Here is an 18,423-nt window from a genome sequence, read left to right as displayed (position 1 = left end):
GATATAGGATTGGAAGCAGTAGATATAGATTTATTACATGGGACTTCCATTGTTGTACCACAGGGAGCCCCGCAGGATTGTCATACATCGCGGCTCTACAGGACTTGGATTTAATATTGTTGGAGGAGAAGACGGGGAAGGAATTTTCATCTCCTTCATCTTGGCGGGTGGTCCAGCTGATTTGAGTGGAGCTTTGCGTAAAGGGGATCAAATCTTGTCTGTGAGTACCACAACTTGAAGGCTTTACCGGCGGCTTGTGTATGTTTGTTTTTGTACAAGAAGCATTAGATGTTTCTCATGTATTCTGCATTAGTGGAAAAGAAGAAATTGTGCTTTTTTATGCTGTTACATAATAGCATCCAGACAGATTGAGTCCCCACTGTTAAAATGAGCTCACACTGACCCCATCAGAAATCAGGTACCTGCCTAAACAAGATGAAAAATCACAGAGAGCAAAGACTGCACGTGATCGGGGCCGGTGAGAAAAACACAGAGACCAAGAGCAATTGTTAAGTCCACAACATTCTCTGAAGTCATCAGACATGGTGTACAACATAAAACCAACCGAAGGACAACCCTCTACAGCCTACAGAAGTCTTACCAGACATGATCTAGAGCGTCAAACTGTCAGGCAAAATGTATTTTTGTCCTAGTTTTAAAAATGAGAGATGTCTTAAAATCTCCACCCCCTGCTCATTTGTAAGAGTGCTACATAGAACTGCTCTGCTCCCCCATCCCTAACAGGAATTTTTATGAGCGCCATAAAGCCTCAGCCCAGAGCAAGCCTTCTGGTAAACTGGAAATTCCCTCCAAAATTCTATCGTCTATCTGTACAAACGTTTAATGTCGACTTTAATAATGCACATGACGGTCACAAACACAGGGACCACATTTTGGGAATGCTCACCTTTTTCCAAGTATAATAGTATATCTTGTATAACTGAGAAACCACCGGAAGCCCGGGAAATGGGTTCTGAGCTTCTGAGCGTCATAGAGATATCATATTTAATATCCATCTTCATGAATATTGGTGACGGCAAACATGATGTCTCCATCTTGGATTTGGGACCCCCCCACACCAAGATATGAAATCTGAAGGATTTCTATGTGTTATGCAGCTGGGTGGGTTCACAAAACCGAGCCCCCATGTGAGGTAAACACCATGGGTGTCTCCTAAGGTTTTGGCCCCTTACTAAAAACCAGAACGGACATTTTTTAAGTCATTCTTACCCAGGGACGTCAGACGCATGCTCCTCGCTGCTTGGAAGAATCACATCTAATTTCTGGGAATCTGAGACCATCACCTTGTGCCGCAGGTTTTGCCATTACTTACCCCTTTTATTTTAATAACTGTTCATGCATATATGTAAATTGTCTCTTTGGTAATATCTTGTATATCTTTTGTAAACACTGCCCACTTTCGGGAGTAAATCATTATTTACCAGCTTCGTTCTTCTTGTCCTATGTCGAGCAAACACGTTCCTCACCCGCTAATTCACATTACCTAGCGGGTACCCGATCCACCTGTTAAGCGATCGCTGGTGGCAGTATACCAGTATTTATGTGATATTGTGGTTTGAGGTTGGCTGGTCGGAGGTATATATACGTTCCTGGAAGGAACTGGTGGTATATATACGTCCTGTCACATCACGTGCCACAATAGTCGACATAAATTAGAGCAGCTGCGCCCGTGCTTATCCTTGGTCAATACCTTGTTTGACCAGCAGGATAAGGGGGCGCCAGAGAGCTGCAAGGTCTGACCAAGTGTGTTTTCCTGACAAAAACTAACCCAAGTATGTCCCTCTACAGTGTACAAAGGTCTGATCAGATGTGATCTACAATGTAAAGTCACGCCAAGTTCAACTACACCCTACAGAGGTCTGATCAGATGTGATCTACTATGTAGAACCAACCTAAGTATAGCTCGCTACATTCTACAGAAGTCTTATTAGTCATAGTCTAAAACTTAAAACCAGTCCAAGTACAGCTCATCACAGTCTACAAAGGTCTTATCAGACATGATCTACAGTCAGCCATTCTGCATCGGCAGGAGAACAGGATGAGTTCCTCCAACCTCACTAGGACAATCAGACATTTTACATCTGCAAGAGATCAGTGTGAGGTCCTCCATCATTACTAGGACAATCTGCTATTGTACATCTGGAGAATAGTGCGAGGTCCTCCACCATGCCTGGAATAATCAACCATTGTACACCTGCAAGAGAACAATGTAAGGTCCTCCACCATACCTGTAACAATTAGCCATAGCCATTCTGAATCTGCATGAGAACAGTATGAAGTCCCCCACCATGCCAGGAATAATCAACCATTGTACAGCTGGAGAATAGTGTGAGGTCCTCCACAACCATGTCTTTGACAATCAGCCATTCTGCATCTGCAGGATAACAGTATGAGGTTCTACACCATGACTAGAACAGTCACCCATTCTACATCTGCAGGAGGATAGTGTGAGGTCCTCCACCATGCCTGTGACAATCAGCCTATCTACATCTGCAGGAGAACAGTATGAAGTCCCCTACCATGACTAGGACAGTCACCCATTCTACATCTGCTGGAGAAGTGTAACATCCTCTACCATGCCAGGGATAATCAACCATTATACAGCTGGAGAACAGTGGGACGTCCTCCACCATGCCTGGAATAATCAAACACTGTACATCTGCAGGAAATGGTGCAAGGCCTTTCACTGTGCCGGTGACAATCATTGTACATCCTGAAAACAGTGTGAGGTCCTCCACCACCATGCCTTTGACAATCAGCCATTCTGCATCTGCAGGATAACCATGACTGGAACAGTCACCATTCTACATCTGCTAGAGAACAGTGTGAGGTCTCTACCATGCTTGGTACAATCAACCATTGTACATGACAATCAGACATTCCACGTCTGTAGGACTTTAGATTATGAGGCCAATGAACCTCTATGTCAGTGACAGACCCATGGATTAGATGTAGCCAGCTACTTATCATTGTAGAGGTTGAGAATTTTTACCATCTGTCTTTTTTGCTGCAACAGTCCAGTTATCAAGGTTGTCATTTTCCTAATTGATTTTCAGGTGAATGGGGTGGATCTAAGGAACGCTACCCACGAGCAGGCAGCTCTGGCCCTTAAGAATGCTGGTCAGACAGTCACCATCATTGCCCAGTACAAGCCTGAGGGTGAGTGATCTGCTTTTCTAGGTAGCCCAATGCAGCAGATGTGTTCTGTGAGCCCCCCAGAATCCCGCGTCCAGGCATTATGTCGTTACGGTGTGATCCATCACCCTGACTGTAGACTGTTCTCACTCTGGGAATACTAGCGATGGATGTGGTCTGTGAGCCCCCCAGAATCCAGCGTCCAGGCATTATGTCGTTACGGTGTGATCCATCACCCTGACTGTAGACTGTTCTCACTCTGGGAATACTAGCGAGGGATGTGGTCTGTGAGCCCCCCAGAGTCCTGCGTCCAGGCATTATGTCGTTACGGTGTGATCGATCACCCTGACTGTAGACTGTTCTCACTCTGGGAATACTAGCGATGGATGTGGTCTGTGAGCCCCCCAGAGTCCCGCGTCCAGGCATTATGTCGTTACGGTGTGATCCATCACCCTGACTGTAGACTGTTATCACTCTGGGAATACTAGCGATGGATGTGGTCTGTGAGCCCCCCAGAGTTCTGCGTCCAGGCATTATGTCGTTACGGTGTGATCGATCACCCTGACTGTAGACTGTTGTCACTCTGGGAATACTAGCGATGGATGTGGTCTGTGAGCCCCCCAGAGTCCTGCGTCCAGGCATTATGTCGTTACGGTGTGATCGATCACCCTGACTGTAGACTGTTGTCACTCTGGGAATACTAGCGATGGATGTGGTCTGTGAGCCCCCCAGAGTCCCGCGTCCAGGCATTATGTAGTTATGGTGTGATCGATCACCCTGACTGTAGACTGTTCTCACTCTGGGAATACTAGCGATGGATGTGGTCTTTCTCATTATAAATATGTAATATGTACTCCTCATTCACCAGTGACCTATGTGGGTGGTTGGTGTAATCCCCCCATAGCCCACCATCTGTGAGTGCTATAGTTAGTCCCAGATCAATGAATCACACGATCGGAAGAGGCGCTGGTGAATATATTATGATGTATATGAGGTCACAATACTGAGGGCTATCATTCACCCACAGAGTACAGCCGGTTTGAAGCCAAGATCCATGACCTACGAGAACAGCTGATGAACAGTAGTCTGGGCTCCGGGAGTGCGTCTCTGCACAACACCAATGGCGGCAAGAGAGGCTTCTACATCAGGTGAGCGCTCCTCCAGAAACGATGATAAAACCGCCGCTCCCTTGTTGCTCCTTGACTGACTAGAAGATCATGGTGGAGATGTCTTGGAGGTGTCTGTTGTCTCCTGCTGGAGACATGTCTTGGGGGTGTCTGTCTTCTCCTGCTGGAGACATGTCTTGGGGGTGTCTTTTGTCTCCTGCTGGAGACATGTCTTGGGGGTGTCTTTTGTCTCCTGCTGGAGACATGTCTTGGGGGTGTCTTTTGTCTCCTGCTGGAGACATGTCTTGGGGGTGTCTGTTGTCTCCTGCTGGAGACATGTCTCGGGGGATGTCTGTCGTCTCCTCCTGGAGACATGTCTTGGGGGTGTCTGTCTTCTCCTGCTGGAGACATGTCTTGGGGGTGTCTGTTGTCTCCTGCTGGAGACATGTCTTGGAGATGTCTGTTGTCTCCTGCTGGAGACATGTCTTGGGGGTGTCTGTTGTCTCCTGCTGGAGACATGTCTTGGAGATGTCTGTTGTCTCCTGCTGTAGACATGTCTTGGAGATGTCTGTTGTCTCCTGCTGGAGACATGTCTCGGGGGATGTCTGTCGTCTCCTCCTGGAGACATGTCTTGGGGGTGTCTGTTGTCTCCTGCTGGAGACATGTCTTGGGGGTGTCTTTTGTCTCCTACTGGAGACATGTCTTGGGGGTGTCTGTTGTCTCCTGCTGGAGACATGTCTTGGGGGTGTCTGTCATCTTCTGTTGGAGACATGTCTTGGGGGTGTCTGTTTCCTAGCAGATGTCTGTGATGTTCTGGGGGGATTCTTGGTGACACTTCTGATCTGCTCTCTTTCCTCCTTGTCTCTGGATCTCAGGGCTCTCTTTGACTATGACAAGACGCGGGACTGTGGCTTCCTCAGTCAGGCCCTGAGCTTCAAGTTTGGGGATGTCCTCCACGTGATAGATGCCACGGATGAGGAATGGTGGCAGGCGAGACGTGTTCTTCCTGAGGGAGAAGAGGTCGGCTTCATCCCCAGTAAACAAAGGTGAGATCTCGGCCACCATCAGGGCTGGAGGAATCGGACCCTAAATATGTGATGATGGGGGTCCTGAAACGTCCATTGCCCAGGATGGACCAGTACATACCGGACCCCAAAATATAAAGCCCCTCCTCCTATATACACGTAATAACAGTATACAGCTGACACCAGCGAACAGCAGCACTCACTGTCTACTTCTCTCAACAGGGTGGAGCGACGGGAGTGGTCTCGGTTAAAGGTAAAGGTGAGAATGTGCTGTGTCTGCAGCAAACATTCATTGTGCGAATGATGGGTTCATTACTCCTCGGAGGAGTGTGGATGATGGGTTCATTACTCCTCGGAGGTGTGCGGATGATGGGTTCATTACTCCTGGGAGGTGTGTGGATGATGGGTTCATTACTCCTGGGAGGAGTGTGGATGATGGGTTCATTACTCCTCGGAGGTGTGCGGATGATGGGTTCATTACTCCTGGGAGGAGTGTGGATGATGGGTTCATTACTCCTCGGAGGTGTGAAGATGATGGGTTCATTGCTCCTCGGAGGTGTGCGGATGATGGGTTCATTACTCCTGGGAGGTGTGTGGATGATGGGTTCATTACTCCTGGGAGGAGTGTGGATGATGGGTTCATTACTCCTCGGAGGTGTGTGGATGATGGGTTCATTACTCCTCGGAGGTGTGCGGATGATGGGTTCATTACTCCTGGGAGGAGTGTGGATGATGGGTTCATTACTCCTCGGAGGTGTGAAGATGATGGGTTCATTGCTCCTCGGAGGTGTGCGGATGATGGGTTCATTACTCCTCGGAGGTGTGCGGATGATGGGTTCATTACTCCTGGGAGGAGTGTGGATGATGGGTTCATTACTCCTGGGAGGAGTGTGGATGATGGGTTCATTACTCCTGGGAGGTGTGCGGATGATGGGTTCATTACTCCTCGGAGGTGTGCGGATGATGGGTTCATTACTCCTGGGAGGAGTGTGGATGATGGGTTCATTACTCCTCGGAGGTGTGAAGATGATGGGTTCATTACTCCTCGGAGGTGTGCGGATGATGGGTTCATTACTCCTCGGAGGTGTGCGGATGATGGGTTCATTACTCCTCGGAGGTGTGTGGATGATGGGTTCATTACTCCTGGGAGGAGTGTGGATGATGGGTTCATTACTCCTGGGAGGAGTGTGGATGATGGGTTCATTACTCCTGGGAGGTGTGCAGATGATGGGTTCATTACTCCTGGGAGGAGTGTGGATGATGGGTTCATTACTCCTGGGAGGTGTGCAGATGATGGGTTCATTACTCCTGGGAGGTGTGTGGATGATGGGTTCATTACTCCTGGGAGGTGTGCGGATGATGGGTTCATTACTCCTCGGAGGTGTGTGGATGATGGGTTCATTACTCCTCGGAGGTGTGCGGATGATGGGTTCATTACTCCTGGGAGGTGTGCGGATGATGGGTTCATTACTCCTCGGAGGTGTGAAGATGATGGGTTCATTACTCCTCGGAGGTGTGCGGATGATGGGTTCATTACTCCTCGGAGGTGTGCGGATGATGGGTTCATTACTCCTCGGAGGTGTGCGGATGATGGGTTCATTACTCCTGGGAGGTGTGTGGATGATGGGTTCATTACTCCTCGGAGGTGTGCGGATGATGGGTTCATTACTCCTCGGAGGTGTGTGGATGATGGGTTCATTACTCCTCGGAGGTGTGTGGATGATGGGTTCATTACTCCTGGGAGGTGTGTGGATGATGGGTTCATTACTCCTGGGAGGTGTGCGGATGATGGGTTCATTACTCCTGGGAGGTGTGTGGATGATGGGTTCATTACTCCTGGGAGGTGTGTGGATGATGGGTTCATTACTCCTCGGAGGTGTGTGGATGATGAGTTCATTACTCCTGGGAGGTGTGTGGATGATGGGTTCATTACTCCTCGGAGGTGTGTGGATGATGGGTTCATTACTCCTCGGAGGTGTGTGGATGATGGGTTCATTACTCCTCGGAGGTGTGCGGATGATGGGTTCATTACTCCTCGGAGGTGTGTGGATGATGGGTTCATTACTCCTCGGAGGTGTGCGGATGATGGGTTCATTACTCCTGGGAGGTGTGCGGATGATGGGTTCATTACTCCTCGGAGGTGTGTGGATGATGGGTTCATTACTCCTGGGAGGTGTGTGGATGATGAGTTCATTACTCCTGGGAGGTGTGCGGATGATGGGTTCATTACTCCTGGGAGGTGTGTGGATGATGGGTTCATTACTCCTGGGAGGTGTGCGGATGATGGGTTCATTACTCCTGGGAGATGTACGGATGATGGGTTCATTACTCCTCGGAGGTGTGCGGATGATGGGTTCATTACTCCTGTAAGATGTACGGATGATGGGTTCATTACTCCTGGGAGGTGTGTGGATGATGGGTTCATTACTCCTGGGAGGTGTGCGGATGATGGGTTCATTACTCCTGGGAGGTGTGCGGATGATGGGTTCATTACTCCTCGGAGGTGTGCGGATGATGGGTTCATTACTCCTCGGAGGTGTGCGGATGATGGGTTCATTACTCCTGGGAGGTGTGCGGATGATGGGTTCATTACTCCTGGGAGGTGTGCGGATGATGGGTTCATTACTCCTCGGAGGTGTGCGGATGATGGGTTCATTACTCCTCGGAGGTGTGCGGATGATGGGTTCATTACTCCTCGGAGGTGTGCGGATGATGGGTTCATTACTCCTCGGAGGTGTGCGGATGATGGGTTCATTACTCCTGGGAGGTGTGCGGATGATGGGTTCATTACTCCTGGGAGGTGTGTGGATGATGGGTTCATTACTCCTGGGAGGTGTGTGGATGATGGGTTCATTACTCCTGGGAGGTGTGCGGATGATGGGTTCATTACTCCTGGGAGGTGTGCGGATGATGGGTTCATTACTCCTGGGAGGTGTGCGGATGATGGGTTCATTACTCCTCGGAGGTGTGCGGATGATGGGTTCATTACTCCTCGGAGGTGTGCGGATGATGGGTTCATTACTCCTGGGAGGTGTGCGGATGATGGGTTCATTACTCCTGGGAGGTGTGCGGATGATGGGTTCATTACTCCTGGGAGGTGTGCGGATGATGGGTTCATTACTCCTGGGAGGTGTGCGGATGATGGGTTCATTACTCCTGGGAGGTGTGCGGATGATGGGTTCATTACTCCTCGGAGGTGTGCGGATGATGGGTTCATTACTCCTCGGAGGTGTGCGGATGATGGGTTCATTACTCCTCGGAGGTGTGCGGATGATGGGTTCATTACTCCTCGGAGGTGTGCGGATGATGGGTTCATTACTCCTCGGAGGTGTGCGGATGATGGGTTCATTACTCCTCGGAGGTGTGCGGATGATGGGTTCATTACTCCTCGGAGGTGTGCGGATGATGGGTTCATTACTGCTCGGAGGTGTGCGGATGATGGGTTCATTACTCCTCGGAGGTGTGCGGATGATGGGTTCATTACTCCTCGGAGGTGTGTGGATGATGGGTTCATTACTCCTCGGAGGTGTGCGGATGATGGGTTCATTACTCCTCGGAGGTGTGCGGATGATGGGTTCATTACTCCTGGGAGGTGTGCTGATGATGGGTTCATTACTCCTCGGAGGTGTGCGGATGATGGGTTCTTTACTCCTCGGAGGTGTGCGGATGATGGGTTCATTACTCCTCGGAGGTGTGCGGATGATGGGTTCATTACTCCTCGGAGGTGTGCGGATGATGGGTTCATTACTCCTCGGAGGTGTGCGGATGATGGGTTCATTACTCCTCGGAGGTGTGCGGATGATGGGTTCATTACTCCTCGGAGATGTGCGGATGATGGGTTCATTACTCCTCGGAGGTGTGCGGATGATGGGTTCATTACTCCTCGGAGGTGTGCGGATGATGGGTTCATTACTCCTCGGAGGTGTGCGGATGATGGGTTCATTACTCCTGGGAGGTGTGCGGATGATGGGTTCATTACTCCTGGGAGGTGTGCGGATGATGGGTTCATTACTCCTGGGAGGTGTGCGGATGATGGGTTCATTACTCCTGGGAGGTGTGCGGATGATGGATTCATTACTCCTGGGAGGTGTGCGGATGATGGGTTCATTACTCCTGGGAGGTGTGCGGATGATGGGTTCATTACTCCTGGGAGGTGTGCGGATGATGGGTTCATTACTCCTGGGAGGTGTGCGGATGATGGGTTCATTACTCCTCGGAGGTGTGCGGATGATGGGTTCATTACTCCTCGGAGGTGTGCGGATGATGGGTTCATTACTCCTGGGAGGTGTGCGGATGATGGGTTCATTACTCCTGGGAGGTGTGCGGATGATGGGTTCATTACTCCTGGGAGGTGTGCGGATGATGGGTTCATTACTCCTTGGAGGTGTGCGGATGATGGGTTCATTACTCCTGGGAGGTGTGCGGATGATGGGTTCATTACTCCTCGGAGGTGTGCGGATGATGGGTTCATTACTCCTCGGAGGTGTGCGGATGATGGGTTCATTACTCCTCGGAGGTGTGCGGATGATGGGTTCATTACTCCTCGGAGGTGTGCGGATGATGGGTTCATTACTCCTCGGAGGTGTGCGGATGATGGGTTCATTACTCCTCGGAGGTGTGCGGATGATGGGTTCATTACTCCTGGGAGGTGTGCGGATGATGGGTTCATTACTCCTCGGAGGTGTGCGGATGATGGGTTCATTACTCCTGGGAGGTGTGCGGATGATGGGTTCATTACTCCTCGGAGGTGTGCGGATGATGGGTTCATTACTCCTGGGAGGTGTGCGGATGATGGGTTCATTACTCCTCGGAGGTGTGCGGATGATGGGTTCATTACTCCTCGGAGGTGTGCGGATGATGGGTTCATTACTCCTGGGAGGTGTGCGGATGATGGGTTCATTACTCCTCGGAGGTGTGCGGATGATGGGTTCATTACTCCTCGGAGGTGTGCGGATGATGGATTCATTACTCCTGGGAGGTGTGCGGATGATGGGTTCATTACTCCTGGGAGGTGTGCGGATGATGGGTTCATTACTCCTCGGAGGTGTGTGGATGATGGGTTCATTACTCCTCGGAGGTGAAGAGAGATGATGAGAGTGATGGGGAGACGCTCTGCACAGACTACACCTCTAATCCTCCAGTGATGAAGTGTATTGTCCATGTGAGACCATCGGTGTGATAGTGTATGGTGCGGGGTCTGACAGCAGCCGCCATTACATTGTGCAGGACAAGACTGTCTGCATGGAAGAGTTCTTCTCACTCCACCATCTTGTCTTGTCGTCAGGAGCCTTTATCTTATACAATATCTGTCTCTACCTTTTCACTTCTCTCCTCTGCTGCATAGGACCGAAGCAGCACCACAGGGTCTCAGAGTATGTATCCCCCCACCATGTACAACCACCCCCAACAGAATGTGCTGTCACCCATCATCCTTCCCTAATGACAATCCTCACACAGCTCTACACTACACCTCCATCCTGTCCTGTATCTACTATTCCTGTACTGTACACAGCTCTACACTACACCTCCATCCTGTCCTGTATCTACTATTCCTGTACTGTACACACAGCTCTACACTACACCTCCATCCTGTCCTGTATCTACTATTCCTGTACTGTACACACAGCTCTACACTACACCTCCATCCTGTCCTGTATCTACTATTCCTGTACTGTACACAGCTCTACACTACACCTCCATCCTGTCCTGTATCTACTATTCCTATACTGTACACACAGCTCTACACTACACCTCCATCCTTCCCTGTACCTACTATTCCTGTACTGTACACACAACTCTACACTACACCTCCATCCTGTCCTGTATCTACTATTCCTGTACTGTACACACAGCTCTACACTACACCTCCATCCTTCCCTGTACCTACTATTCCTGTACTGTACACACAACTCTACACTACACCTCCATCCTGTCCTGTATCTACTATTCCTGTACTGTACACAGCTCTACACTACACCTCCATCCTGTCCTGTATCTACTATTCCTGTACTGTACACACAGCTCTACACTACACCTCCATCCTGTCCTGTATCTACTATTCCTGTACTGTACACACAGCTCCACACTACACCTCCATCCTGCCCTGTACCTACTATTCCTGTACTGTACACAGCGCTACACTACACCTCCATCCTGTCCTGTATCTACTATTCCTGTACTGTACACAGCTCTACACTACACCTCCATCCTGTCCTGTATCTACTATTCCTGTACTGTACACAGCTCTACACTACACCTCCATCCTGTCCTGTATCTACTATTCCTGTACTGTACACAGCTCTACACTACACCTCCATCCTGTCCTGTATCTACTATTCCTGTACTGTACACACAGCTCTACACTACACCTCCATCCTGTCCTGTATCTACTATTCCTGTACTGTACACAGCTCTACACTACACCTCCATCCTGTCCTGTATCTACTATTCCTGTACTGTACACACAGCTCTATACTACACCTCCATCCTGTCCTGTATCTACTATTCCTGTACTGTACACAGCTCTACACTACACCTCCATCCTGTCCTGTATCTACTATTCCTGTACTGTACACACAGCTCTACACTACACCTCCATCCTGTCCTGTATCTACTATTCCTGTACTGTACACACAGCTCTATACTACACCTCCATCCTGGGCTGTATCTACTATTCCTGTACTATATACACAGCTCTACACTACACCTCCATCCTGTCCTGTATCTACTATTCCTGTACTGTACACAACTCTACACTACAGCTCCATCCTGTCCTGTATCTACTATTCCTGTACTGTACACACAGCTCTACACTACACCTCCATCCTGTCCTGTATCTACTATTCCTGTACTGTACACACAGCTCTACACTACACCTCCATCCTGTCCTGTATCTACTATTCCTGTACTGTATACACAGCTCTACACTACACCTCCATCCTGTCCTGCATCTACTATTCCTGTACTGTACACAGCTCTACACTACACCTCCATCCTGTCCTGTATCTACTATTCCTGTACTGTACACACAGCTCTACACTACACCTCCATCCTGTCCTGTATCTACTATTCCTGTACTGTACACAGCTCTACACTACACCTCCATCCTGTCCTGTATCTACTATTCCTGTACTGTACACAGCTCTACACTACACCTCCATCCTGTCCTGTATATACTATACCTGTACTGTACACAGCTCTACACTACACCTCCATCCTGTCCTGTATATACTATACCTGTACTGTACACACAGCTCTACACTACACCTCCATCCTGTCCTGTATATACTATTCCTGTACTGTACACACAGCTCTACACTACACCACCATCCTGTCCTGTATCTACTATTCCTGTACTGTACACACAGCTCTACACTACACCTCCATCCTGTCCTGTATCTACTATTCCTGTACTGTACACAGCTCTACACTACACCTCCATCCTGTCCTGTATCTACTATTCCTGTACTGTACACAGCTCTACACTACACCTCCATCCTGTCCTGTATCTACTATTCCTGTACTGTACACACAGCTCTACACTACACCTCCATCCTGTCCTGTATATACTATACCTGTACTGTACACAGCTCTACACTACACCTCCATCCTGTCCTGTATATACTATACCTGTACTGTACACACAGCTCTACACTACACCTCCATCCTGTCCTGTATATACTATTCCTGTACTGTACATACAGCTCTACACTACACCTCCATCCTGTCCTGTATCTACTATTCCTGTACTGTACACACAGCTCTACACTACACCTCCATCCTGTCCTGTATCTACTATTCCTGTACTGTACACAGCTCTACACTACACCTCCATCCTGTCCTGTATCTACTATTCCTGTACTGTACACACAGCTCTACACTACACCTCCATCCTGTCCTGTATCTACTATTCCTGTACTGTACAAACAGCTCTACACTACACCTCCATCCTGTCCTGTATCTACTATTCCTGTACTGTACACAGCTCTACACTACACCTCCATCCTGTCCTGTATCTACTATTCCTGTACTGTACACAGCTCTACACTACACCTCCATCCTGTCCTGTATCTACTATTCCTGTACTGTACACAGCTCTACACTACACCTCCATCCTGTCCTGTATCTACTATTCCTGTACTGTACACACAGCTGTACACTGCACCTCCATCCTGTCCTGTATCTACTATTCCTGTACTGTACACACAGCTGTACACTGCACCTCCATCCTGTCCTGTATCTACTATTCCTGTACTGTACACACAGCTCTACACTACACCTCCATCCTGTCCTGTATCTACTATTCCTGTACACAGCTCTACACTACACCTCCATCCTGTCCTGTATCTACTATTCCTGTACTGTACACACAGCTCTACACTACACCTCCATCCTGTCCTGTATCTACTATTCCTGTACACAGCTCTACACTACACCTCCATCCTGGGCTGTATCTACTATTCCTGTACTATATACACAGCTCTACACTACACCTCCATCCTGTCCTGTATCTACTATTCCTGTACTGTACACAACTCTACACTACAGCTCCATCCTGTCCTGTATCTACTATTCCTGTACTGTACACACAGCTCTACACTACACCTCCATCCTGTCCTGTATCTACTATTCCTGTACTGTACACACAGCTCTACACTACACCTCCATCCTGTCCTGTACCTACTATTCCTGTACTGTACACAGCTCTACACTACACCTCCATCCTGTCCTGTATCTACTATTCCTGTACTGTATACACAGCTCTACACTACACCTCCATCCTGTCCTGTATCTACTATTCCTGTACTGTACACACAGCTCTACACTACACCTCCATCCTGTCCTGTATCTACTATTCCTGTACTGTATACACAGCTCTACACTACACCTCCATCCTGTCCTGCATCTACTATTCCTGTACTGTACACAGCTCTACACTACACCTCCATCCTGTCCTGTATCTACTATTCCTGTACTGTACACACAGCTCTACACTACACCTCCATCCTGTCCTGTATCTACTATTCCTGTACTGTACACAGCTCTACACTACACCTCCATCCTGTCCTGTATCTACTATTCCTGTACTGTACACAGCTCTACACTACACCTCCATCCTGTCCTGTATATACTATACCTGTACTGTACACAGCTCTACACTACACCTCCATCCTGTCCTGTATATACTATACCTGTACTGTACACACAGCTCTACACTACACCTCCATCCTGTCCTGTATATACTATTCCTGTACTGTACACACAGCTCTACACTACACCTCCATCCTGTCCTGTATCTACTATTCCTGTACTGTACACACAGCTCTACACTACACCTCCATCCTGTCCTGTATCTACTATTCCTGTACTGTACACAGCTCTACACTACACCTCCATCCTGTCCTGTATCTACTATTCCTGTACTGTACACAGCTCTACACTACACCTCCATCCTGTCCTGTATCTACTATTCCTGTACTGTACACACAGCTCTACACTACACCTCCATCCTGTCCTGTATATACTATACCTGTACTGTACACAGCTCTACACTACACCTCCATCCTGTCCTGTATATACTATACCTGTACTGTACACACAGCTCTACACTACACCTCCATCCTGTCCTGTATATACTATTCCTGTACTGTACATACAGCTCTACACTACACCTCCATCCTGTCCTGTATCTACTATTCCTGTACTGTACACACAGCTCTACACTACACCTCCATCCTGTCCTGTATCTACTATTCCTGTACTGTACACAGCTCTACACTACACCTCCATCCTGTCCTGTATCTACTATTCCTGTACTGTACACACAGCTCTACACTACACCTCCATCCTGTCCTGTATATACTATACCTGTACTGTACACAGCTGTACACTACACCTCCATCCTGTCCTGTATCTACTATTCCTGTACTATACACAGCTGTACACTACACCTCCATCCTGTCCTGTATCTACTATTACTGTACTGTACACACAGCTCTACACTGCACCTCCATCCTGTCCTGTATCTACTATTTCTGTACTGTACACACAGCTCTACACTACACCTCCATCCTGTCCTGTATCTACTATTCCTGTACTGTACACAGCTCTGCACTACACCTCCATCCTGTCCTGTATCTACTATTCCTGTACTGTACACACAGCTCTACACTACACCTCCATCCTGTCCTGTATCTACTATTCCTGTACTGTACACAGCTCTGCACTACATCTCCATCCTGTCCTGTATCTACTATTCCTGTACTGTACACAGCTCTACACTACACCTCCATCCTGTCCTGTATCTACTATTCCTGTACTGTACACAGCTCTGCACTACATCTCCATCCTGTCCTGTATCTACTATTCCTGTACTGTACACAGCTCTGCACTACACCTCCATCCTGTCCTGTATCTACTATTCCTGTACTGTACACAGCTCTGCACTACATCTCCATCCTGTCCTGTATCTACTATTCCTGTACTGTACACACAGCTCTACACTACACCTCCATCCTGTCCTGTATCTACTATTCCTGTACTGCACACACAGCTCTACACTACACCTCCATCCTGTCCTGTATCTACTATTCCTGTACTGTACACACAGCTCTACACTACACCTCCATCCTGTCCTGTATCTACTATTCCTGTACTGTACACACAGCTCTACACTACACCTCCATCCTGCTGTCCTGTATCTACTAATCCTATACTGTACACAGCTCTACACTACACCTCCATCCTGTCCTGTATCTACTATTCCTGTACTGTACACAGCTCTACACTACACCTACATCCTGTCCTGTATCTACTATTCCTGTACTGTATACACAGCTCTACACTACACCTCCATCCTGTCCTGTATCTACTATTCCTGTACTGTACACACAGCTCTACACTACACCTCCATCCTGTCCTGTATCTACTATTCCTGTACTGTACACACAGCTCTACACTACACCTCCATCCTGTCCTGTATCTACTATTCCTGTACACACAGCTGTACACTACACCTCCATCCTGTCCTGTATCTACTATTCCTGTACTGTACACAGCTCTACACTACACCTCCATCCTGTGCTGTATCTACTATTCCTGTACTGTACACACAGCTCTACACTACACCTACATCCTGTCCTGTATCTACTATTCCTGTACTGTACACAGCTCTACACTACACCTACATCCTGTCCTGTATCTACTATTCCTGTACTGTATACACAGCTCTACACTACACCTCCATCCTGTCCTGTATCTACTATTCCTGTACTGTACACACAGCTCTACACTACACCTCCATCCTGTCCTGTATCTACTATTCCTGTACCTTACACAGCTCTACACTACACCTCCATCCTGTCCTGTATCTACTATTCCTGTACTGTACACACAGCTCTACACTATACCTCCATCCTGTCCTGTATCTACTATTCCTGTACACACAGCTGTACACTACACCTCCATCCTGTCCTGTATCTACTATTCCTGTACTGTACACACAGCTCTACACTGCACCTCCATCCTGTCCTGTATCTACTATTCCTGTACTGTATACACAGCTCTACACTACACCTCCATCCTGTGCTGTATCTACTATTCCTGTACTATACACAGCTCTACACTACACCTCCATCCTGTCCTGTATCTACTATTCCTGTACACACAGCTCTACACTACACCTCCATCCTGTCCTGTATCTACTATTCCTGTACTGTACACAGCTCTACACTACACCTCCATCCTGTCCTGTATCTACTATTCCTGTACTGTACACACAGCTCTACACTACACCTCCATCCTGTCCTGTATCTACTATTCCTGTACTGTACACACAGCTCTACACTACACCTCCATCCTGTCCTGTATCTACTATTCCTGTACTGTACACACAGCTCTACACTACACCTCCATCCTGTCCTGTATCTACTATTCCTGTACTGTACACACAGCTCTAAACTACACCTCCATCCTGTCCTGTATCTACTTTTCCTGTACTGTACACACAGCTGTACACTACACCTCCATCCTGTCCTGTATCTGCTATTCCTGTACTGTACACACAGCTGTACACTACACCTCCATCCTGTCCTGTATCTACTATTCCTGTACTGTACACACAGCTCTACACTACACCTTCATCCTGTCCTGTATCTACTATTCCTGTACACACAGCTCTACACTACACCTCCATCCTGTCCTGTATCTACTATTCCTGTACTGTACACAGCTCTACACTACACCTCCATCCTGTCCTGTATCTCCTATTCCTGTACACAGCTCTACACTACACCTCCATCCTGTCCTGTATCTACTATTCCTGTACTGTACACACAGCTCTACACTACACCTCCATCCTGTCCTGTATCTACTATTCCTGTACTGTACACACAGCTTTACACTACACCTCCATCCTGTCCTGTATCTACTATTCCTGTACACACAGCTCTACACTACACCTCCATCCTGTCCTGTATCTACTATTCCTGTACTGTACACACAGCTCTACACTACACCTCCATCCTGTCCTGTATCTACTATTCCTGTACTGTACACACAGCTCTACACTACACCTCCATCCTGTCCTGTATCTACTATTCCTGTACTGTACACAGCTCTACACTACACCTCCATCCTGTCCTGTATCTACTATTCCTGTACACACAGCTCTACACTGCACCTCCATCCTGTCCTGTATCTACTATTCCTGTACTGTACACACAGCTCTACACTACACCTCCATCCTGACCTGTATCTACTATTCCTGTACTGTACACAGCTCTACACTACACCTCCATCCTGTCCTGTATCTACTATTCCTGTACTGTATACACAGCTCTACACTACACCTCCATCCTGTCCTGTATCTACTATTCCTGTACTGTACACACAGCTCTACACTACACCTCCATCCTGTCCTGTATCTACTATTCCTGTACTGTATACACAGCTCTACACTACACCTCCATCCTGTCCTGTATCTACTATTCCTGTACTGTATACACAGCTCTACACTACACCTCCATCCTGTCCTGTATCTACTATTCCTGTACTGTACACAGCTCTACACTACACCTCCATCCTGTCCTGTATCTACTATTCCTGTACTGTACACAGCTCTATACTGCACCTCCATC

At 48.1% G+C, this 18,423-nt stretch overlaps 1 protein-coding gene across 1 annotated transcript in view; it reads left to right on the top strand.

The window, feature by feature from the left end:
* LOC141167627 (disks large homolog 4-like) overlaps nt 1-10,727 on the top strand; it is a 223,814-nt gene extending 213,087 nt beyond the window's left edge. The window contains exons 10-15 of the mRNA XM_073655009.1: nt 64-220; nt 3,078-3,180; nt 4,184-4,304; nt 5,138-5,308; nt 5,510-5,546; nt 10,632-10,727. Coding sequence (XP_073511110.1) covers nt 64-220; nt 3,078-3,180; nt 4,184-4,304; nt 5,138-5,308; nt 5,510-5,546; nt 10,632-10,727 — 685 coding nt within the window. The remainder of the gene's footprint in view (nt 1-63; nt 221-3,077; nt 3,181-4,183; nt 4,305-5,137; nt 5,309-5,509; nt 5,547-10,631) is intronic.
* The last annotated feature ends 7,696 nt before the right edge of the window (nt 10,728-18,423 follow it).

Source organism: Phyllobates terribilis, unplaced genomic scaffold, assembly GCF_046119375.1.
Source record: "Phyllobates terribilis strain yellow unplaced genomic scaffold, ASM4611937v1 Scaffold_11__3_contigs__length_659146591, whole genome shotgun sequence".
Taxonomy (NCBI): Eukaryota; Metazoa; Chordata; class Amphibia; order Anura; family Dendrobatidae; genus Phyllobates; species Phyllobates terribilis.
This window is presented reverse-complemented; position numbering and strand designations above follow the sequence as displayed.